Source organism: Macrobrachium nipponense, chromosome 24 (assembly GCF_015104395.2).
Source record: "Macrobrachium nipponense isolate FS-2020 chromosome 24, ASM1510439v2, whole genome shotgun sequence".
Taxonomy (NCBI): Eukaryota; Metazoa; Arthropoda; class Malacostraca; order Decapoda; family Palaemonidae; genus Macrobrachium; species Macrobrachium nipponense.
Window position 1 is genome coordinate 75,753,756 of NC_061091.1, and position 24,851 is coordinate 75,778,606.

The 24,851-nt window shown below is 36.2% G+C and overlaps 1 protein-coding gene across 1 annotated transcript; it reads right to left on the reverse strand.

Moving 5' to 3' along the window:
- Window positions 1–541: 541 nt before the first annotated feature.
- Window positions 542–24,851, reverse strand: LOC135205805 (parafibromin-like). Its single transcript, XM_064236961.1, has 11 exons — window positions 24,605–24,851; window positions 19,950–20,055; window positions 19,672–19,791; window positions 10,687–10,829; window positions 7,620–7,833; window positions 6,253–6,415; window positions 5,830–5,954; window positions 5,491–5,606; window positions 3,399–3,628; window positions 2,844–2,985; window positions 542–1,008 (listed from the first exon to the last, which is right to left on the reverse strand). The coding sequence occupies exons 1-11, from the start codon at window positions 24,733–24,735 to the stop codon at window positions 972–974; spliced, it is 1,527 nt and encodes a 508-aa protein (XP_064093031.1). The 5' UTR covers window positions 24,736–24,851; the 3' UTR covers window positions 542–971.

The window sequence follows — 24,851 nt, forward strand, 5'->3', positions numbered from 1 at the left end:
TATAAAAATGACCAAAATACACACTTTATATTTGCTCTACAAGGGTTATAACCCATTATCTTTACCATGTAGTTTAATGCTATTTGTAATACAACTATAGAATTTCATTATTCCAGTAACTATCTTTCCCACTCGCATATGCTTTGTACCATAATAATTCCTAAGGAAACTCCTTGCCAAGTTTTACATGAAAATATTGATGTAAAGCATACTTAAAATAACTATTTGAAACAAACATAAGGTCAGAAGACTGCAGTTCAGACTGCTCACTGCCCTCAATCAGAGCTGGAACTCTATACACTATATTACCAAAGGTCCTTGGATCTTTGATTATTCACCAACTCTGCAAAAACAGAACCACTTTCTGCATGGATACCTAATAAGCCATGGCCTGTGTTTGTGTGTTTCCTTCAGACAGATGGTCAGAAGAAAAGGAAAGAACTTCGAACTGAACTAACAAACCTAGTAAGGTTAAGGTTACTCTCCACCACATGCTTTCATGCTGTTAATCTAAATGACGTTATGGATAAAAAAAATGCAGTTCCCATTAAATTTATATTTCTTATCTGGAAATACAAACTTAAGAAATACTAGTGACAGATGGGTTACATCATTACAATTGAGGCCTTAAATTAAATCACTTCTATATTAGATACTATATTAAAAAAAATATATATATATACATTTACACTATAATCAGATTTCCAAGACTCCAGTCAACATATAACTACGTCTGTCATAACAACGAAAGGAATATCAACGGCACCAACACGCCAGAGTCTTGTCAACTATCAAGTGTCATACGGCAGGAAGTATCTCTACAGTTGAAGGATCTATACTGTAACCATTACTAGTTACGATAAAGTGACTGAAAAAACTTTTTTTTTTTTCTTTCAAACATACTGAAATTTGATTGCAAACAAATTTACCTTCACAGGCAAGGACTCTTTGGAAACAGCTATACAGAAAGACTACCACCTTAGATGAGACTTGTTGAATATTATGAACCTGAAAAAAATCAATGATTTAATAGTTAATTTAAAAAAATACATAACTAAGTATACAGAAGTATTCTACAAAATGGATGGTAATTTTAATCAAGAATGCTCTTTGCATTAAAAAAAAAAGGCAGCACTATACAAAATTACATGAAATTTATACAAAGTAACTTTTAATAGTATCAAGTACAGTCAGTGCTCTCATTTTACTACAAACATTAACAGCAGCAACAATAATGATGCATAATTGACAGATTGATGTATCTGCCACAAAATCACTTTTATTTACCTTTACACCCAGACCAAGTTTATGATATCAACACATACAAAATTACCACAAACTTCACAAATAAACTACTTTATTTTTCTTTACAGTTACCATATTAAATATATGTATTAGAATAATGCATACTAGAAAATAAAAGGGACTGAAAATTTAATTGAAAGTAAGTTTTGGCGTACAGGTACTATCTAAAATTCTAATATAGCAAGCGTTTCACCCTTAAAAAACGCATTAATTCCTTCTAAAATTAAAAAAAAAAAATCTTTCACTGAACATTAATCTCTGACAAAAGAATAGGAAAATGAAACACTGATATACATTCAAATGTTACCAATTCAATTTCTCACTTGCTTCTCTTGTTGCATTACTTCCTTGCATTTGTAATTCACAATACGAAGGGTCTATTGCAATTTTTCTAAAAATCCAAATAACACCAGAAATCGAGCTTGAAAATTTGCAATTTTCAAACAGCAGTATCTGTCATTTTTCAAGATATTTGTGCGCTTTTTGTTACATTGCGAAGTAAAATCTATCTACTTTATGGCACTGAGCATTTTTTGTGAATAAAAATATATACTACGAGTTTATTGAAAGTGACTTTTTCTTCTGATAGTGACATTGTTTACATAATTTTTTGGAAGCTAATTTTCAAGATGAAAAGTATTATATTAAAAAAAATTGATTCAGAAAGAGGAAAAATAAGGTCTTCACTGTCGCAAATGGCAATTGCTGTTTTTGTGTTTTTGGTTTTTTATAAATTTTTTTCCGGTATATTTATTTTCCTATACTTCTTGACCCAATAAAGTTCTAAAATATTTGTGCTGTGAATATTTTTTTTAACGCATGCATGGTAACCTTTGAAACATGTTAATTTCAGTGTATAATTTCTTTTTATTTATATTTATTTTCAATCCATATAATAATAAAGTGGAAAATATAAAAATACTAATACCCTATAACACCTGACACACAATTATAATGAGCAGATTGGCCGATAATATTCTCATTCTGCACGCTGATTGGCTGAGCCGCCCAGCTGGCTGAGATAGACCCTTCATACTGTTTATTTTGCACTCAACAGAAGTTGTCATACGAAGGCACGTTCTTGGAAACTCACAAGGCAAAAAGAGTTTGTCACTAAATGCAATTTTTGACCAAGTTAGCACTTGAATTTTCATTATCCGCTTACACATGCTTAAACTTGAATAAAGTCTGGAGCTTTAGGCAGGTTTTCAAAAAATGACCCTCCAGACCAATAGACCCTTCGTATTGTGAAACCCTCATTTGCAGATTCAGATATGGAAACTGAGAATGATGGAAGTAAGAATACCAGATCACTTACACGAACATTCTTAAACAAGGTGGACTGTGTAAAAAAAAAAAAAAAAAAAAAAAAAAAAGCAAGTGAAAATAAATGGAAATGGGAAGAAAAAATCATAAAGAAAGCACAAACTCATGCATGCAAAACCAATCATCCATCAATTCACATACATTCCTAAAGTTAGTTTAGTGGGATTTCATTCAAAATGCATTTGCAACTGAACGGAAATTAATTAACTTACCTATCCAGTTTCTCCCAAAATTCCAAGAACCTAGCTCTGTCTAAATGTCTGCGAACACGGCTGAGATTGATTACGTGAACAGCCCAATTTGCTATGTTCGTATCTACCTTCATTTCTTCATATTTTATGTGGAACCCACAAACTGCAAACACAGAAAATATCCGATTAATTCCAGCAAATATTTATTACTGCACAAATACCTTCATAGAAAGAGTGAACTATCTATGAGAGGCACAACCTACCGATATCAGAGGCAGGATTTTTTTTAATTTGGCCATTATTTTATAGATTTAAATAAAGTTCACACCACAATCTGACCTTACATCTATGCAAGAAAACAAATGGAATACTAATGCCTTCCAGAACTAGTGAAAATAGTAAATTCTTTTTCTTCAATACATGAGCTTATTTTCTTGATAGTATTAACACATACATTCCACCATCATCCAAGTTAATTTTTATAACTCTCCTTAGTGAATAGTTAACACAACCCACTTAAAAGTCTCAACATCAAACTAAATATTATTTAAAGTAAAGAACCACTGCCATACTTACTTCTATTAAAAATTTCTACGGGGTTTCCATCATGAGGCCAGCCTTTGAATTGCCAGGCAGGGCCCATTGCAAATACAGCTACGACACGATCCCAGTCACTGTAACTTAATTTTGAAGGGTTATCAGTGATACGGTACGGGACAGTTAGCCCTCCTTCCTTGATTCGCTGGATGAGCATTTCACTCTCTCGCTTTGTACCCTGGGCTCGTTTCTCTTCATTCGTAACAAATCTGCAAAAGGATGAACCAGTCAAAAATTGAATGGAATAGAATAGAGTATTACATTCAGACCAACGGCCAAGTGCTGGGACCTACGAGGTTAAGCACTAGAAGGGATATTGACAGTAAGAATGTCTGAAAGTTTAACAGGATAAACTCTAAAAGTTGCACTATGTAACAATTGCTAGAGAAGGTAGAAAGTCTGAGTTTATAGTTAAGGGGCGAAGGGAGGCTGCAAAGACCCTTAAATATTGCCTATATTTGTTTTGTTCGTTTGTACGGCATATTATGTTGCATGGAACCAGCGGTCATTCGGCAACGGGACCAACGGCTTCACGTGACTTACAAACCACACCGAGAGTGAACTTCTATCGCCAGAAATACACATCTCACCCCTCAACGGAACGCCTGAGAATTGAACTCACGGCCACCTAGGTGGCACGCCAACACCATACCGACCACGCTACCGAAGGTGCACTGACAGCACTGACCCCCTATGGGAGATGAACTGGTCACATCTTAATTACTTCATCCCTTTGGCTATGCACATCTCCCCTGCAAAAATTCTCAGTTCAACCGCTACGAGAAAAATTTTACTCGTTAAAAATAAAGAAAAATTATGTGAGCATTTGACTCAGCTTAATTTCAATCGTACACAAATAAAAATTACTTTATTACAATACATTAGAATTATTATACTAATACTAATACCAAAGATGAACACCCAACCTTTTACTTGACACAACTTAATCATATTTCTTTCAGAGGAACTTTACACAAATATATGCACTTCCTTAGATCAAACTCTATAGAAGCACCACTCATTAATAACTAGCCTCCAAAATCACAATATTACTGTTGGTTTATTTTCTGGCCAAAGAACCGGGAGTACAAACTGCATACAACAAAGTACTACCATCACTATTACTGTTTTCCAGTGTTCTCTTGATAGGGTTTGATGTATAATTAATAATCATTACCATCTAGACCTAATAGTATTTACTGCTGTCATGTCATCTTGTAATTCAGAAATGAGGCTGCACGAATCTTGGGGCAAAGATAGTCATGGGATGCAAGAGCAGGCAAGACAAACTGTGAACACAGGACTGCTCGAGGTCAAACGAATGGCCATACAAGATGGAATGGTTGAATGAACATGAGTACATGGAGAAGCAGAGGCTATGAATACTGCACTGGTCAAGGCCAACCAAGCAATAGGACATTTAAGAAGGAAGGGCCAATGCGCAGGAGCATCCAGATACATGGTGGCACTCGAGGATAAAGAGAAGCATCAGATATGCCGAGGTAGCTGGGAAAAAAGGCACACTATAACAAGAGTAGGCCATAAAATACAAAAGCAACTGCAGAGGTCAGATATACAAAAGGGGGAGCATAATTTGTATACATACGAGTATGTTGCCCAAAATTATGTTGCTCTCTCGCAAATTGCACTAGTAGGGGCAAGAAAACACACTTGGCTCCTACAAGACGGTCACTTAAAGGGGATACCTTCCCCAAGGATGACAAATGTTTTGCAGCACAAGTAGACATAATAATAATAGAACCCAAAATGACTTAGAATGATTCGGTAAGTTGATGAGCCTACAACGAGGATGCAAGCTGTTAAAAACAATGCAGAATCAGAAAACAAGAAGTGACTGAGTGATAGATGACAGCAAAACCAACTAATTAAGTATGTATAAAACAAAGAACCCAAGCAGGTATAAGCAAAATTGCCAAGTTCCTTACAGCTTCCATTTCCTTTGAAATTCAAGACAGATACACTGGCTAAAATGGGAAATTTATAAATTCTGCAAACCAGCGAGAAAAAAAAAAAACTAACCAGATTGGTTTTTTTCTAATAAGCTACTTACTTCATATCCTGTAGCAAGTCCTTGACATTTAGCATCGTAATGAGTGATGTAGGAGAATTGGGGACAATAATTATAGGAGTTCTGGATACTTTCTTTGCTTGCTGACCGGGCACAGGCTGTCAATAAACAATTAGAAAAATCACTTAACCACAAGAAAAAAACTGTTACAAACCACAGCTCAATAAGCAAAAAATAACATCAATAGGCAACATTATGTTGACATAATTTAGTTTTGAAAATGAGAAACAATAATCATACTTGGCTAAAAGATTGCAAAGAAAGCTTATTTTACAAGCCCTCTTCCAATAACCATATTTACTTGAACAAATTAACACATACCTTAGTCTGTGGAGCTAGGTCTGGCTGTGGTGCCAGTTTGTTACTCTGACCACCACCTTCTGTCACACTTTTCAGAGATAGACCGTGGTAGGTTCCCATAGTGTTAATTTTGAAGCCCTCAGTTTCTGAAAAACAAATATTAATCAGATCTGTAAATATCATTGTCTATCAGCCTAAAAAATTAGATTTGCACAACACAAAAACTAAAGATACACATTATTCATAATTAAAATGATCAAATATCCTCCCAAAAACAATCCATATGATGGACAAATATAAATAAATCTACAAGATTCTTTGCAAAAAATAGTACTGGGAGGAAAGAAGGGGACGCAGACTTTTTGTGCAGTCATTATAAAAGACTCACTTCCCCTTCCTTGTGAAATCTTCTCACAATCGTCATTGTTAGCTTTTACTACATACCTTCCTTTCCTCTGAATCTTTCTTGGTCGTATCTTGAGTAACCAATTGGCTGGGGCACTCTGCTCACAGGGGTTGGCAGAGGATTAGGTGCAGTGGCTCTGGCACGGCCTTCTTCTCGTGCTTTTATAGATTTGAGAAGCCCCATGATACTGGCAGCAAATTGCTGTAAAGATAAGGGCCACTTCAAAATCATGTTTGGAAAATGCAATCACGTCATACCTTTGGAAAAAATAGAAAATAATACTTTATACAGCATGACACCTTTCCAAATACAGTGAAAAGAGTACTACTTTAATCTAGAAACACAGCCTTAATATTCAAATAATACTCATTAAAATGAGTTGCTGAATACACAAACTAATCTCCACATTACTTCAAATTCATAATTTCATTCAAAAATTGTTTTACTCAGGAATCCAACTTATCATATCAGTCTGACAAACCACAAAGATTATTTTAAAATAAAGATATATTTTAAAAATGGCAACACACCTGTGATTCCACTTTAACCACCACCAGCTGATGCACCATAAGGTTGCAATTTATGGACGCTTGACTTGCTTCCAAATTACCTATGAAACTTTATTAATTTACAACAAAAATCTTTTTTCACAAAGTGCAGCACATCTGTGATCCCACTTCAACAACCACCAGATGATGCACCATAAGGTTGCCCTATATGGATACTTTACTAATTGTTGCCAAACAAAGTACACATCTATTGAGCAGACGATTTAATATTAGTATTCAATATCAATACAGGTAGGATATTTTAAGAAATAAGAAAAATAAATCATGTAATACAAAGGGACACATAATTCTGTATTTGCATCCACAGTAATAATTATCTAATGGTTATTATTTACCCAATAAACCAAAGTGGACTCTAGAATAAGCTCAATACAAATAAAGCTACAAAGCAGAGATAATTTTATAGTCACATTTATTCTAAATCAGCATTCATTTTTCTTTTCCCTGCATAAAATGAAAATTACTCTGGGTAATTCTGGTAATGTCCTTCATTAAAAAGGAATTAACATTCACATTTCAGGCACATCCCATTGACGTACTGTTACTTAATCATTTGAATTTCTAGTCATTTTTGATCGTGCAAATGTCAACGTCTGAGATTCTGACAGTCATTCTGTTCTTGTGTTCCATTTCTAAATTTTGTACAATCAATTAAAAGTACTCAATTTTAAAGTAATGTAAAACAGCAATAGTAAATCATGAAAAATGAATTTACAGTGAGCAAGGACAGACAAACATTACAATGCCCATTGACAGTCAATAAGTGACATAACCAATGAGTTTTGGGACCTCCCAGAATCTCAAAGCATTAAGGGGAACACACAAGTTTTTCATACCTTCCCAGTGCTCTGTAGGATGGTTGTTCGAGTTCTCCACTGTCTTTCTTTGGTAGTGATATCTTTTGTAACGTCAATATCAAATTCTAACATGTTACGTAGATCGGTTCCTAAGCCAAGATCGTCGTCTTCCTTAATCATGGTACGTTTGATAGCCAACCTCTTGGCTTTAATGGCAGCAATCTTTTCAATTGACATGGCTTCTGAGAGCGATCTGAAGAAATGAAAGAAGACATCAATAAAATTCGGAGCACTTACAGATTAGCGGGCCCACTCGACCGCCGACCGAAATCGGCGGAAGAACACCAAAACCAATATGGCGGCGATACCAAAACAACAACAAACAAAGTAGGGAGCTACTACATATCCGCGACGATCGATTTATGTGTGCTGTCAGTAAGGCCGTGGCGGAACGGCGCTTCGCGCCTTATCCGCATATTTAAAGATTCTTGGCAGGCACGGCATGTTCTGGCAAGAGGTAATGTTGCGCTGCGCGCGCTAACCACAGGGGTTACAGTAAGGCTACTTACCGTGGCGGATGGATTTGGGTGTCGCGATACCAAAACAACAACAAACAAAGTAGGGAGCAACTGGCCCGGTAAAGTGTAAACAACCCTAAAATTCCTAACCATGAATTGTACTTTTATATACTTTGGACAATTTTTACACATGAAATGTACTAACATCAAATCCAAAGAAAAAGGGCTTTGATACAGCCCCTATAAAAACAAAAACCTTCACTGCAGATATCAAACCATATCTATTTACAATATTGCAATGTACGTAACCAATGTTCGACAATATGAAATCGTGAAAAATGTCAATTAACCCTTAAACGCCGAAGCGGTAAAAAAAAAAAATGTCTCCCATGTGCCGGAGACGTTTCAGAGTGAGAGCGGAAGCGGAAAAAATATTTTTTTCAAAAAATCACAGCGCGCTTAGTTTTTAAGATTAAGAGTTCATTTTTGGCTCCTTTTTTTGTCATTGCCTGAAGTTTAGTATGCAACCATCAGAAATGGAAAAAATTATCATTATCATATATAAATAATGCGATATATGATAGCGCAAAAACGAAATTTCATATATAATTGTATTTAAATCGTGCTGTGCGCAAAACGGTAAAGATAACAAGTTACTTTTTTTTCATTGTAATGTACACTACATTGCAATCATTTTGGTATATAACACATTGTAAAACAATAAAAGCAACACAGAGAAAATATTATCACAAAATAATGCATGAATTCGTAACGCGCGGACGTAAACAAATATTTTTTTCAAAAATTCACCATAAATATAAATATTGTCCTAGAGACTTCCAATTTCTTTCAAAATGAAGACAAATGATTGAATATTACTATACTGTAAGAATATTAGCTTACAAATGCAGTTTTCGACCATATCTGACGAGTTAAAGTTGACCGAATGTCGAATTTTTTTATATATATTTTTTTATATGCAATTATTTCGGAAATAAGAAAAGCTACAACTTTCAAATATTTTTTGTTTTATACTACATGACATTGCGCACATTTTCATATATAAACCTCTATGAAATGCCTAATATGAAACGGAGCAAATATTCCGAGAATGGGACTTACACATTTCGGAGATTTGTGGCGGAGAATCCACGCGCGGAGGGAAGGAAAGTTTTTTTTTTTTAAATTCACCATAAATTTAAATATTGTGCTAGAGACTTCGAATTTGTTTCACGATGAAGATAAATGACTGAATATTACTAGACTGTAAGAGTTTTATCTTACAATTGCGTTTTTTTTCGGACCATTTCGGTAGAGTCAAATTGACCGAACGTGGTTTTTTTTCTATTTATCGTGATTTATATGCAAATATTTCAAAAATGAGAAAAGCTACAACCTTCAACTATTTTTTGTTGTATTATACATGAAATTGCGCACATTTTCATATATAAAACTTTATGTAACGGCTAATAAATTTAAAATGTTGCAACATTACCACAATCGCACGTATGATTTTTTCGGAAGAGTTACCGCGCAGACGTAAAGAAAATGTAATTTTTTTTTATAAATTCACCATAAATCGAAATATTGTGCTAGAGACTTCCAATTTGTTGCAAAATGAAGGTAAATGCTTGAATATTACTAGAATATAAGCGTTTTAGCTTACAATTGCGTTTTCGACCATTTCGGTAGAGTCAAAGTTGACCGAAGGTTGAAAATTTGTCACTTATCATTTATTATATGAAAATATTTCAAAATTGATAAAAGATACAACCATGGGTTGTTTTTAGTTGTATTGTGCATGAAATTGCGCACATTTTCATATATAAAACTTTATGTAACGGCTAATTTAAAAATGGTGCAAACATTACCACAATCGCATGTATGATTTTTTTCGGAAGAGTTACCGCCTTGCGGACGTAAGGAAAAAGTTTTTCATAAATTCACCATAATCGAAATATTGTGCTAGAGACTTCCAATTAGTTTCAAAATTAAGGTAAATGATTGAATATTACTAAAATATAAGAGTTTTAGCTTACAATTGCGTTTTTTGACCATTTCGGTAGAGTCAAATTTGACCGAAGGTTGAAATTTTGGCACTTATCGTTATTTATATGAAAATATCTCAAAACTGATAAAAGCTACAATCATGAGTATTTTTTTTGTTGTATTTTACATAAAAATGCGCACATTTTCATATATAATACTCCATGTAATGGCTAATTTAAAATGGTAAAAAAATTATGTCAGTGACGAAATAATTTCCGAGATGTGTCACAGATGCTTTTTAGTGCAGCAAGCAAGAAATTCGCGCTTGCGCGCCTGCGTAACGATTGTAAACAAAACAACACCTTGATCCGTGAACTCCCAGCATCCCCCAAGGCGCGTGATTCAAGAGTTTTCGGCTGGTAGGCCTAAAAGTATTTTTCCGCGAATTTTTAAAAAAACTTTTGTATGTCGACGTAAAATACGTCCAGTCGGCACCCGAGAGACAAAAAATGTCGATGTAAAATACGTCCAGTCGGCGTTTAAGGGTTAAATAATCAATAATTACTTCACTACCATGAATGAATTTCTGTGATACATACCTATCAATGTTACTGACAATGGACGAGGTCTTTGGAGCATCAAAACGAAGCGCAAGATGTTCTTTGAGTTTCTGCACATCACTGTCATCATATCGGGGCTTCTTGGCTGTGCTGTCTGAAGTATCTTCAACTGTTCGCTTAACCTATAAATACAAACATTACTAGAGGACTGTAAAAATACAAACAATAAATCCGGAATGATTATAAAATCAAATTACTGCTATTACATGGATGAAATCAAATATAGCAGTCACACACCTGCACAGTAAATAACACTGGGTCAAGGACCCAAGCTCCATCTTCAAAGGGATGTAAGTTAAATGCAGTTGGTCTTTAATTTACAGCTGCCTAACTCAGAAGAATTTGAAAAATTGAAAAATTCCGTAGAAAAACAAAATTTTGTAAGTCTCAGAACATTCCAAAATGCAAAATTTGAATTTTCTGTACATCTCAACATTAAGACTGCATGAAAAACATCTGAACTTCATACATACAGGCATTATGATTACACATGGTACAATTTGCTGTATATGATTGGAACATTAAACCATAACAATGACATATCTTTGTAACTGCTTTATGAAGATGTTCCATCTTAGAATACGTTATCATTTAACCACAGTTTGAAAGTGGAACTATGGCTAGTTTGAAAGTGGAACTATGGCTACCTTGCCAAACAGCAATGCAGACACAATTACCGTTATATGAGAATAAATGCTACACTACAGTTGAATGTAGTCTTACATAACAAGCAAAAGCACACACACAGAGAGAGGAGAGAGAGAGAGAGAGAGAGAGAAGAGAGAGAGAGAGAGAGAGAGAGAGAGAGAGAGAGAGAGAATTTTCTGTTCACTTTTACTAAATTCTGTAATTAACCTTCCCTTTCATCAGAATACGCAAATGAGATCAAAATGTAAGTCTAGAAAAAGAAAAAGTGTTAGGTTGTCGAGTCACATACTAATATCAGGTTGAAACAGCGAAATCAGTACCGAACATGTAGATTTTTGTCACTTCTTTAACAAAACAGTATAATAAGAGTTTAGCATTCAAAATGATTTAGGTATCACATGATATAAATAGGAGAATGTGTTTAAGTTGTAACATACATATATCAACATCCTACAGTACAGTGTACTGTACTAGGATATTTACTTAAGTTTTATTTTTTAATTTAGAAGGCTGGGGGTCAAGGGACCACACATCTTACATAGATGGAGGATTGAATGTAACCTTCTGTGGGAGTACTGTGAATCCTTTTTCAATTCTCATCTACCTTTTTCACAATCTATCATTCAAAATGTAACAACCACATGATTCTGAAAAAAATTCCATCAAGACATGTCAATAAAACAAGTCCTATATTACATTAATATTTGTATTCGATGAAATCTTTACACCAGGACTTATACAAATGTGAACAACAACAATTATGATCATCTAAAAAAGCCAGAGTGACTTACTGTTAACCTCGATTCTAAACCATTAAATGCACTGTAATACGAAAAAGTTGCAAAAATAGTTTTACAAATTATTGCACTATCCTTGACAAATAAAGTTGATACAAAACACTTTCAAACATAAAATTTCGCATCTCAAGTTTTTTTATTATTAAGCATTTATGGCACAAAAACAACTATTAAAGCAGATTTAGTAAACACACGTACATACGTACATGAAAGAAAGACAACATTGCGTTCTATAAAAGCCCACAAAGCTAAGACACTTAAGAGTAGTATATACCTAACAAAAACACTAGTCTTCTCGGTGGAGTTTGGTTGACAAAGCAAAAAGCAGGAAATTCATTTTTGGTAGAAACAAAATTTACCTCACCCAAAAAAGTGGCTATATATTATTAACAATGGGAGCCACATAAAACTATCAAAACTGGTTTCAAACATTAGAAGGTGCTATATCAACAAAGCTAAGTTGGTATGAAATCATTTGCAGGTTATGTGAGAAAACTAATCACTTAAAGCAATTTTTTTTCTACAAAGCTTAATGATAAAAATCTCATCATACTTCATAAGGAAAAGACTCCACAACATTATGGCTGTATACAAATCTTTTGCAGATAAAAATTCAGGAATACCTACTTCAAAAGGTGGACCAATATATCAGAAGAGCAAGTTATGTAAAAAGAACCAAATAAAAATAAATGGAGAAATAAAACAAAAATTACTATAATTAAATTCACACCACAGATCATGACAGTATCTTTCTGAACCAAATAACATTTCAATGGATAAATAAAAAAATAACAACATTACTTTTAGAAATTTATAATACTTTACTGTACAGACCATGACCATAGTATAATTTTTCACGATTTAGTTATTTATAACAGCTTCAGATGATAATACCTTCTCCTAATGGCCCAAAAGGAGAAACAACCGGAACAAAAACTTTAACAGTACAAAAAAAACCATTAACAATTACTATATCCAATAGTTTTTCAGAAAATCAATGTGTGTCAAGGAATAACCAAATACAGCGTATAGTAATATACATAAATGCCTCTTCCCCAATCAAAATTAACACAAGATATCTTGAATTAAACTGAAAATATATACGGTATAAACAAGTAACGTACTAATATACATTAATAGCAAAGTACTCGTACAACAATGTAACTGAAGGAATAGGACTCTGCGCTACTATCTCGCAAACAAACAGCAATATTAGTGCTGTATGGAAATGACAGAAACAAATAAGGAACAACATAATAACAAAATGCATAGTTTCATCTACCGTAAACCATCAGCACTGCAACTGATAAATATACTTTCTTTTAAATGGGAAAAACAAAAACAGGAAAACTTTTTGGAAAACATCAGCCTTTATCACAACCAAATTCCAAGTTTCCAAAGACTTTGTACAGGATGTCAGGACAGTATTCACTAGCTTTTTAAAACTTACTCCTAGATGAAAAGCAAAATGATACCTTGCAATATCAAAACCAAGAAAACCAATGAAGAGATTGCCATTCAAGTAAAAATGCAAAACTTGCATATTGTAGACAATAATAATAATAAAATTATAGTAACTAGATATTGTATTTTTCCTAACTGCCACAAACAAATCACCAGCCACAGAATTTTAAAACCAACTACAAGAACTATTAATAGAAATCACCTTTGAAGATGAAACTGTCATTTCTCATAACAGAACCAAAATTCTGCTCGTGATGGTTATTACATCCACTCTCCTAAAGGATTCTATACATTTAATCATAATTACATTTGAGTCTGACAGATCACAAACCTGGCAGCAGACTATTTGGTATCTGTCCTATAGACTGGGCAACATAGGGAACACTGTCACGATGATACTCTTGTTACACTGCTAAGTGTTTATGGTGCATAATTAGTAAGAATGCTGTAAGGCATAGAAGTTGCAATATTAGCAGAACTGCTGGAAGTTCTGCTGGAAGGTGTAGTGTGCACAACTAGTATTACTGCTGGATGGAGTACAGTCTAGATGATGTGTAAGTGCTGGAGGGAATGTAATCTGGATGTTGTGTGAAACTGTAGGAAGGAGCTTTTTGCATGCAATTGTATTCAGTCTCACAGACAGGTGATCTGAAAGTCATTACAGGACTTGAACGGCAAAGCCGTTATAAAACAGGATGAGTGAGTGATGCCCACCTACTAGAAAGAGATGATGATGAATCATGTGACACCAAATTGAAACTTGGTGGTGGGACTCTGTCACAATTCCTAGTGTATACCTGAACTAAAAGGTTATGGATTTAGGACTTGACACTTTACTTTACATTACCATTCACCGAGAGTAATTCATGAATACCATATTGGTAAACCTGGTATCTTCTTCCACAGTTCTTGTCTTCACACCTGGTTCCACAGACTCAGGCATGTTTATAATCGTTTTGCTATTGCAAGATTGCACTTTACCTTCCAAACCCGAGGCTGACATGCTATTGGACTCCACTACTTTCTTTTGATTCAAGTTAAAAACTAACAATGAATTATTTTCTGTTGACAACTTTCCCTTTTTGCGAGAGGTTTTTACTCCTTTTTTCTTAGGTTCTTCTTTTACATTTACATTAGACAAGCCACCTAATTTCAAATCTGAGCAACTTTTCCCCCCCTCTAGGCCTGACCTACTTTTACTCCTGAAGTTCATGAATGGCACAACTTTACTGTATCTGAGCACACTTCATTTACTTCCAGGACTTTTACTGCTGTTCTTACATCTCTCATATCTGAGTGTGCACCCCTGACTTCCAGAACCTCTATGTGAGTACTTGCTTCCAAATTTGATTGCAATTTGTTCTGAGCTTCAACATCTTTTTTCCCTTTCTTCTCAGGGGCAATGGAAGAAGCATCAGGATCAAGTTGAAAAATGATATCTTCTCTGATGTAGCTACAAGGAGGTAAATCCCATCTGCTTTTCTTATTAGGAATATACTCCACCTCTCTAATAGCAGGAGAATATACGGGACCTATTATATTCAGCCTTTTCCTAACATTGCTCCCAGATGATAAATGTGATGGGTCATTCTTTTCTGAAGAACTTTTAATAATTTTGAGACAAATCACTTCCTCCTGCAACTGTAAAATAAAAACTAAAATTCAGGGGCCCAATTCCGGATCTAAAATAACACTTTACAGTGCTGCAGAAAAAGAGACAAATATCCAGTAAAAATCCATTAAATCTATTATTCACATTGATACCTTGTATTAGCAGCCAAAACTCTCGGGTTCATCAGCATAAAATCCAAAGAAAAAGGTCCTCCATTACATATACATCTGCTACGCCCAAGTACCTATGAACTCCTCTCAGCAGTAGTAAATCATGGGTCTAAAGGAAGCCCCTTCATATATGATTAAAGGTGTTGTATTAAAAAACTGTTATGGATTTTAAAAATATTGTTTCATCGCAACCTATATGTCTAAACTGTCAATGAGTTATGAAGGTGAGCTTCTTTAGATACTCATGATTAAAAAGCTGAAGGTATAGGATGAGGACAGTTTGTTGAAGAGATAGTTTACAGGAACATAACTATCTGACTAAGCAAGACAAGAGCCCATTTGTAGAACAAATATGCCCTTAAGACACAAGAGCTCTTATGTAAGAGAGGTGAAGACCACTTTGAAATAACACAAGACATGAAGGTTCTCATCATGAAAGGTCCATGACTGTCTCAAGTGATTGAAATACTGTATGATGAGAGGGTGAGTAATGATGAAGATGCTAGATAGGGGAAACAACCCATTCCTCATTTTACCAGTATGTCCTGGCATAATGATGGGCCCCAGTGAGAATATGTCCTGATCTTCATGAGTAACATGTAAGTAAAATTTTGTGAAGTTCATTGACAATGCCCGTATACACACACAAGATACAGGACACCTCGGTTTAAAGGCCAGGTAAGTCAAGATGAAATACATTTCTTAAACACAACTTGTATTTGCTGAATGTCAGACAGTGACTCACCAGAGTAAACTCTAGAGATGACTTAAGCGAAAAGGAAACAGTATTCTTAGAAATTTGCTTCTGCTGGCCTGTGGCAAGAAAAAGTTTCATAAAGACACTTCTGTCAGACTTCAAGGTTTCCAGGAACGCCTTAAACTACTTGAACCAGACAAAACATAGGTCTTCCTTGTCTTCTGTGACAAATAAAAAGACAGCAACTGGAGGAAGGATTCCAATGTAGTCTTGCCGACCAAGCACAAAGGAAAGGCCCAGAAACAGCCACCCATCAGTGTGGAAGACTATCTTTCAAACTGGAAGCACCTCACTGAGATATCTAGTGCCAGAAGGAAGAATGTTGTTGTTGTTGTGAGATTCTGAAGCATATCTTTACAAAGGTGCTCAAATAGTGACCTCAAGCTAAAAAAGGCCAAGAACTACCATGTTGTTGGATCGGAAGGAGCACGGGAACTATGAACATATGGTTGCAAAGAGAAAACCAAGAGCCCATCAATTTATCATAACTCCTAGTTCTAGCCCTACCTTCCATTCTCTGATGGAAATTGGCATATGGGTGTCACCTCTACCAACTTCATGGGTAAAACAGAAACCATATGAAAAAGAATCAATATCACCCAGCCATATTTATGCCATTGACTTTCTGTGAATCTAGTTGTTTCTTAAGTAGTATTTCTGTGGCTCATTTCTAATGTGGTATCTTAAGATGGTCTGGCTGAAGCAGAAGCAACTGGTAACTCAGATAACCTAACCAAAGAGGCACCTGATTAGGTCAGGGAAGAAAAGGTGACACTGATGGTACAGTGAATGGTAAGTTCCGCATCCCCTCAATCACTTGTCTCTAGTTCATTAACTTATTATCAAGGTAAGGCCAATCCATATTAAAAGATGAAGAAGGGTACTCTTGCAAGCACAAACTCAACAAAATAAGTAGACATGAAATATCAAACTTATGACCGACCCTCAAAAAATGTGACGACATCAAGGCATGCCCAGGCACAAAATAATATGCTTAGAACTCATCAATTACTCTAAAACTAAAAGCAAAAGTAGCAAGATTAATTGAATTAAACAAAACAGTTAAAAAGAGATAGCACTGCTGCAACATGACTATAATCATGGGAATGGAAAGCTGTGTTGACATTGTTGAAACTTATGTTGCAAAGATGGGAGTGGGTAGTTATATCTGGAAGAGCCAACACATGCGCAGTGAGGGACTTTCCCGGGCCCCCCCCACTCTGTGGACTCTACGCTGGCGAGCCTGGGATTCTTTGACCATGAACATATGGGATCTATATGATTAACAATGGGAATGAGACGAAACTAATAAACCGTACATGTCCCAAGCACACAATACTCAAATATACTTAAGCAATAATTCTACATAGCAAGGGTCAAAACATTTAAAAAAAAAATCTGAAAACACAAAATGATGGTGCATTTCTGAGTGCATGCACAGCAGCTAGAGAGAAATAACCAAGTCCTACATAAGTGCAATCAATCAACAAATAGCAAAGGATGACAACTTGCATCTATAGTTTCAAATACACCCATGAAGGGGATACCAATTACAGTGAGCCTTGCATAACACAACCTAGACATGTCTAAAAAGCTTGCAGCTACTCTACAGCCAGATGTTTTGCTTTACACCTTTTATATTTCGTCTGTTTCCTTCGGTCTGTGCCCACTAGCTGTCAACTTCTTCAACTTAATATTGCTCCTAATCCTAATTCTCTTATAAGTATAAATACTTCAGACAACCCATGTGACTTACAATGTATGTACATATGTTTAAACTAGTTAATTAACTATTATATATTTTCAATAAAGTAAAGCCAAAATGGAAATATATGCAGAGAATAACTCCCTCAAGAATTCATTCACAACATAACAGAGCACTCTGACCACACACGTTACACCATTTCAATGGCAAAATATCTGAGTAAGCCATCAAATCCCATGGGTAGCAAGTACCATTGAAAGAAATGTAATGTTTTGCATTTAAATCCAAACCTTCACACTGATGGTTTACAATAAAAATACCTTCACATAGCCAAGGCCTGATGAAAGAACAATATGAACGAAGAAATCTGGGTCTTAGCCATGGAGAAAATAACAGACCTGCCTCCTATTTCTGGTTATGCTAGTAGTAATGAAAAACAAAACAAAATGGGGGTAAATTCGTAAGTCTGACAGTTGCACAAAAGTCACAGTTCTGTAAAATCCACCTACCCTAATGTAAGAATTCTGCTATATTTCTTTAGATTCTTTGGGAGATCACATCCTGACTCCATAGACATGACTAAGTTGTACAATATTACTAATGATGATGACAATAACCTACAATGACTTCTCTAACATTTTAATGTATCCATGGCCACCATTGTTTAAAGTTCAGAGATTACTGATAATCAGTCAGATGCCGAGAAACTTTTTCTCTTGTTTGCTCTGCGTGAATGAAAAACGGTATTTTGTCCTACAGTCCATAACTGTATTCAAGTGACAGCGTACGCTATGATCCTTATCACTTGTCAATCAGCCATGGACAACAAAGACCTCTCCTTCAAAATATATCTAAAAACAAAGGACAAGCCAGCAATTCAACCTCTGCCTATCTCACTCATCTATGCTGACCTTCACATCGACACTCCTAACTCCTTACTTCATTTCTTCCTCCCTTCAAAGGATAGCATTTTAACACAGGAACTACTTTATAGACTGAGCTCATGCTATTTTTATTTCCAAAATAATCATGCTATCATCTATAATAAATGCAACAAAAAAAATGTTATTCAGCAGCTATTAATGTAGGTTGACTTCATGCTTCTGTAAAAATTTCCTGCCACCATGGCAAAGGACAAGCTACAGTCATATGTTCTAAAAGTTGGACAGCATACCATAAGTTGTTACTTTTAGAGCAGTCTGCATTAATGTTGTTAAGATAAAGATAGGGACAATCATCAGTTGGATATTATCTGCCATGAATAGTGTTTTTTTTTTTTTTAATTGCATCAGAGCACTGCTGGCTATCAAGAAACTTTTAAAGTACGCCATCCCCCAATCAATATGGCCCATTTCATCATTCAGCTAAAATTTGACAAATACAAGAACTGTTAATTCAGCCGAACGACACAAAATAACTAAACCCTGTCAAGGCAGCCAATTAAGTTACGAATACGTCACAAAAATATTGCTTGTAAAAAAAAAAAAATTCTATTTAGGTGATGTTCAACTCTAGTGCTTTCAAAAATGCTGAAAGCAAAAACTGAAAACAATTTAGTTACAAATATAACCAGGGTAGAAATATTACATGAATCCAGTTTTAGCAACTCGGTAAATACATTCACACACAAAAAAGATCTGTCAGAAGGCAATGCAACCTCCTCTTATAAATGTCAAACTTTTCAACCTGCAAGAAAGTAGCATGCAACAAATATTCTGTCACAAACATTGCATATCAATATGAAAAAACGTATGCTAACCATGCCACTCACGATTAAACAAAAGGTAAACAACTACGAAAACTAATCATACCTGTGTTGGAATTTCCAAAGGTGCAGACTTATCAATGGCTGCAGCAGTTGATGTTTCTCCATTGAGGTAGGCAAGAAGTTCTTTACGATCAGGACGACGCACAACAGGTATGTTCTCTGCCTAGAAGGAGAGGATCTTTTAGAACCCCAGAGGTACAGCATAATCTAACCAGTCACAGTATGCAAATATTTGCTACACACTTCAATTATCTTGCACTATGAAAAGCTATTACATGTATGCCCTCAAAAAGATAAAATATAAACCAACACTGTACTTACTGCAGCCTTTCTGACATAGGAAGGATGAGTAAGGCTAACATGTTTCAAAAGGAACAGCAAACATTCTAGTGAGTAGTAGTCTTTGGGCGCACCATCTTTTCCTGAACTGAAATAAAGATGGGAAACAGTTAACATGACACTTCACAAATGTCATCAATTTTGCCCAACCCTACAAGCCACTAAAGCTGGTTCACTTAAGGTAGATTCTTGGCTGAGCCCTATGCCTGTGAGGCGTTTGTTTGGCGGCCGCTGATTGGCTGGAAGCTGCCTACCTCCTGGTACCAGCCAATCAGCAGCCTCCAAACAAACGTCTCGTAAGCATAGGGCTCATCCAAGAATCTACCTTAAGTGAACCAGCTATAGTAAAAAAAAACTCCCACTGATGTCAAAGTGACTAAAGATAAGTTTCATAAAAGAATGATTGTTAATTTCAAATAAATATTACTTCCATTTCAACAATAATGGTCCTCGTGAAGTTACGCAAATTTACAAAAGATCACGATTTTCCTGAGAGGGAAGGGAGGAGAAGAAACTATCGCTGCCTGTCAGCAACACTGTGCATGTATACCTATAATGACAGACAATACAATCAAACTGAAATGGCTTAAAATACCAATGTATTGTTATCCCAATTCGATTCCACAGTTATAAAAGTCAGATTAAAATGTCTTATTATTTGTTTGTTCCATCTTCAAATATTGCAGCCTTTGTCTTCCTGAAGAAAATGAGAAAAAATAAAATCCATTACACATGCGATAACCCTTGCAATATATACACGCATGCTGCAATCCATATTCAGTAGTTTTTTTTCCCCCTTTCTGCCATCCCAGATAAGGCATGTGACAATTTTTGTTTTTACTGAATCTCAACATGAAAAAGAAGTCCTATGTACCACCACCTACCTACTATACTCGTAAACTCTATCGCCTTCAAAATGGTATATCGAAGGCATTCCATGTAAATCTGGAAGGTTTCTCGAAATACAGTAGCATCTCTACAGACACTTTGGGGGTCTAGCCTTTCAGATTAGTAATTATGATTGTTAAGTAATAGACCCAATGAATATTATGGTCTGCCCTTGAATGTTCTCTAGATAACTAACCTTGCACTTAACATTCCATTTAAGAGATATCTGGATATGTACCACATCTAAAATGATAGCTCGGGGAAAAATATTCTTATTATAATAGCAGATAAGCAGAATACAGAAGTCCACTAATTTGTGACATTACTGTAATCAAATATGTATGTAGTATGTTTATCCAATCGAGCGTCACCAGCTGCTCATCCCATGATCAAACGCATTATAACAAAGGCTAAATCAAAGTCAGAAGAAATCCTTTTAATCCCAATAATTTTGAATTAGGTATGCAGTTCATCTGATGTTTCTGATAGGCAATCATATGATAAGTGGGGATTTTGCCCAACTCGCAGTTTAGTTTGTAGCTTTGGCCACTCCATGTTCCTGGATGCAAAATTCTTACCAATCACCCTATATTGTGCCTAATCTCATTGTTAGTCTTCCTAGGTTAAGACACAGTGACCTAGGCCCTTAGGTGAGGTTTGATTGGACATATCCTTCTGAATTTTGACCAGCTACAGGTAAAGGGTATCCTAGGCCATTAGTCAGAACGAAATTTCCCCTTCCCTCAATCTACTTCCTACACCTTCATTATCAGCAAAAACTTCTCATCTCTCATTGTACTTCATCTTACTTCCAATCCCTCATTCTATTCTGTCTTTATTTTCAATCTCTTCACTTTCAATGTTAAGTGGGAGGGTAGGAAAAGGTTCTCCACACTTCTGCTCAGTCTGATAGTAGTAAATAGGCAAGGTTAGAGGTTAGGATGTATTCCTTCTGGATTTTGACCTACTACAATTAAGGGATAGACTAGGTAAGTCCACATGTCCAAAATGAAATATTTGCCATGTTGTTCTCCTGCTTTATTTTAGATGTTAATTCTGGGAGTCTATAGGGGTCAAAGCCCCACTTGCACCAGATCCTGTAGATTAGGTCAAGAGAACATTCAGTTAGGATTCTGATCTACTACATACTGTTAAGGGGTATCCTAAGCCAGTCCACTTAACTACAAAATTTCCATCCATCATTGTGCCACACCTTCCTTGTTAATTGGGAAAGGTTTGTTTGCATGGTGCTTTTACGTTGCATAGAACCAGTGGTTATTCAGCAACAGGACCAACGGCTTTACGTGACTTCCGAACCACGTCGAGAGTGAACTTCTATCACCAGAAATACACATCTCTCGCTCATCAATGGAATGGTTGAGAATCGAACCCGTGACCACCGAGGTAGGACGCCAACACCATACCAACCACGCCACAGAGGTGCTTGTTAATTGGGAAAGGAGGGGGGGGGGGGGGGGGGGGGGAGTAGCCACAATCCTAAGTAAGGTGTTAGGTAATATCCCTAGTTAAGTGTGTTTGACCCACTACACTTCCTGTAATGCTAGCACAGATCCCTAGAATTAAAGTGACATTACTAGGCAAACTGATGTGCCCCATGGAATCCCATTATTACTACATAAATTGCAACTGCAGTAACTCCATAACTTTGCAGGTGTGTCTTAGGCTACATATTAAATCAATGCCATCAACAGTTAAGTGAAGAAGAAGATCCTAGAGTAAGGTAGGCTAAGTTGTAAGAACTAATTTATCTCGGCCAATAATTCACCATGAGAACTTTCATATTACCCTAACTTGAGACTATACAGTTTTATCATGTACTTAGAAAACACATTCATACCTTATCTTCCACCTATTAATAATAAGAGTACGCTTGCATTCAACCTCTATCAGGTAAAACTGAGGACTACTAGTGTAGCTTAGTTTCTGACATTTACTGACTGAAATATTTACAGCCTTTTGCTTGTTGGTATTTATGTTAACATCTTTTCTCTTTATTTATGACAATGTATAATGTTATGTTTTATTGTTTAACCCCAAACGGGCTGGTGCTAAACACGCCACCCATTTTGAATGTAAATTGGTTAGTTCCCGAACCAGACAAGACCAGTTGAGAACAACGGACACCGGCTCCATCGATAGAAACAAACTTAACCTTCTCTAGAAGGTTGTCCTGACCTCAGCAGACCTTCTTATCCTAACCTGACTAAGGGGGTCATGCCCTCACCTGTCCATATGCTTATCTTCAAGCATATGGGCTGGACTAAGCTACCCCTATGTTGAAGTAGGTTTAAAACCTTGTTTTGTCATACTAATTGACCTTAAACAACGAGCGAACTGCTTACAGTATTCGTAAGTTTTTTAGCTTACTTCAAGTGTTTGGGGTTTGGTTGTGAAAATGCTAGAACTGTGTCGTATTCAGTGGGGGATGGCATAAAACGCATTCAGGACAGTGTCTGATGGCTCTAGAGCAGGTGAACATATTTTATTATCTAACCATTACACGAAACGCTTTCCACACACAGTTTCTCAACAACAGGGTTTTTACAGCGTCAGATTAGTCACATGTGCTATAACAACAAACTAACATTAACGTCACGCGCTTCCACTTTGGAAAATGAAACGGGAAGGAATGGCCGCTTCTGGATCAGAGCACGGGATCAACCCAGGGTTACGGATTTGCTTACCGAAAGGCCTGGGATGGGTCTACCTTCCCAGTCCTACCGTAACCAGATCAATTTACACCACGACGGCTCCTGAACGCCAATTGTAAATTTAAAAAAGAAGTAGTAATATCGTAATGAATAAGACTAATCTAATTGCAGTTCTTTACACAGGCCTACCGTATCGTAAACAACCGCGCAGGCCTACAGGGGCCAAACAGGGTTGTCCTTTTGCAGCCTATTGGAACCAGAACGCAGTACATCACAGACTACAGAAATTTAGGCGTAAAAGCTTATAATTTAAATTTACATATATACACCTGATCGTGCACATTTATATACAGGCCTATCATACTGAAAACGGCTGCACAGCGGCCTAGGCCTACTGAGGCCCAACCGCCAAGATACAAAGGCTACTACAGAGCGTAGAAATTCAGGTCAGGCACCTTATTATTTCTCATAAATCGGTACATACATATAAAAAGTGTTAATATATTTCCATGAGGACAAGTGACGACGGTGGTTTATGAAGGCCTAACGTAGCGTAAACTAGGGCGTATACCTAGGCCCAGGCCTACGGAAGTTAAACAGTCACGAAATTCGGCGGATATTCACCCGAAAGAAAGAATTGAGTAGAATTAATATTCGTAAATCGATTAAGGAATAATAATCCGACCAAGAAAAGTGATTATGAGGATTAATAAAGACCTACTGCAGCGTAAACAAGGCCGCAGAAGGCGGAGGTTAAAAACAATCGAATTTTGGTAGATATTTAACTCTTGGACAGATTTAAGTAGACTTGACGTTCGTAAATCAATTAAGGATTAATATTCCGATCAATTAAAGCGATTAATTGGGATTAATATAATTAGCAGCCGTGGCGTAAACAAGGGCAAAAAAGCCTTAGCCAATAATTCGTCGATTATTTAAACTGAGGAAAGAATTACTATTCGTAAATCAATTAAGGATTAATAACCCGATCAATTAAAGTGATTAATGGGGATTCATAAGTGTAAATAAGGGGGGGGGGGCGCCCCTAGGAGCCGAATAATCCTCCGAAGCTCTCACCCGTAGACGAGGTAGTTGGTCTTGACGGTCTTGGGCCAAGAGAACTCTCCGAAGATGATGTTGTCGTCCTTGGTGATGATGTCCTTCTTGTTCACGTTGTACTGTCGCAAAATGCTCAGCGGATCGGCCATCTTCGGCGGCGATGGTTTAGTACGTACGACACTGCGAACGGTAGGGGGTCCTCCGGGGGGGAACGAAAACGCGAGACTACTGGCTTTGCTGGCGGGCGTTCGGCGACTCCCTCTCC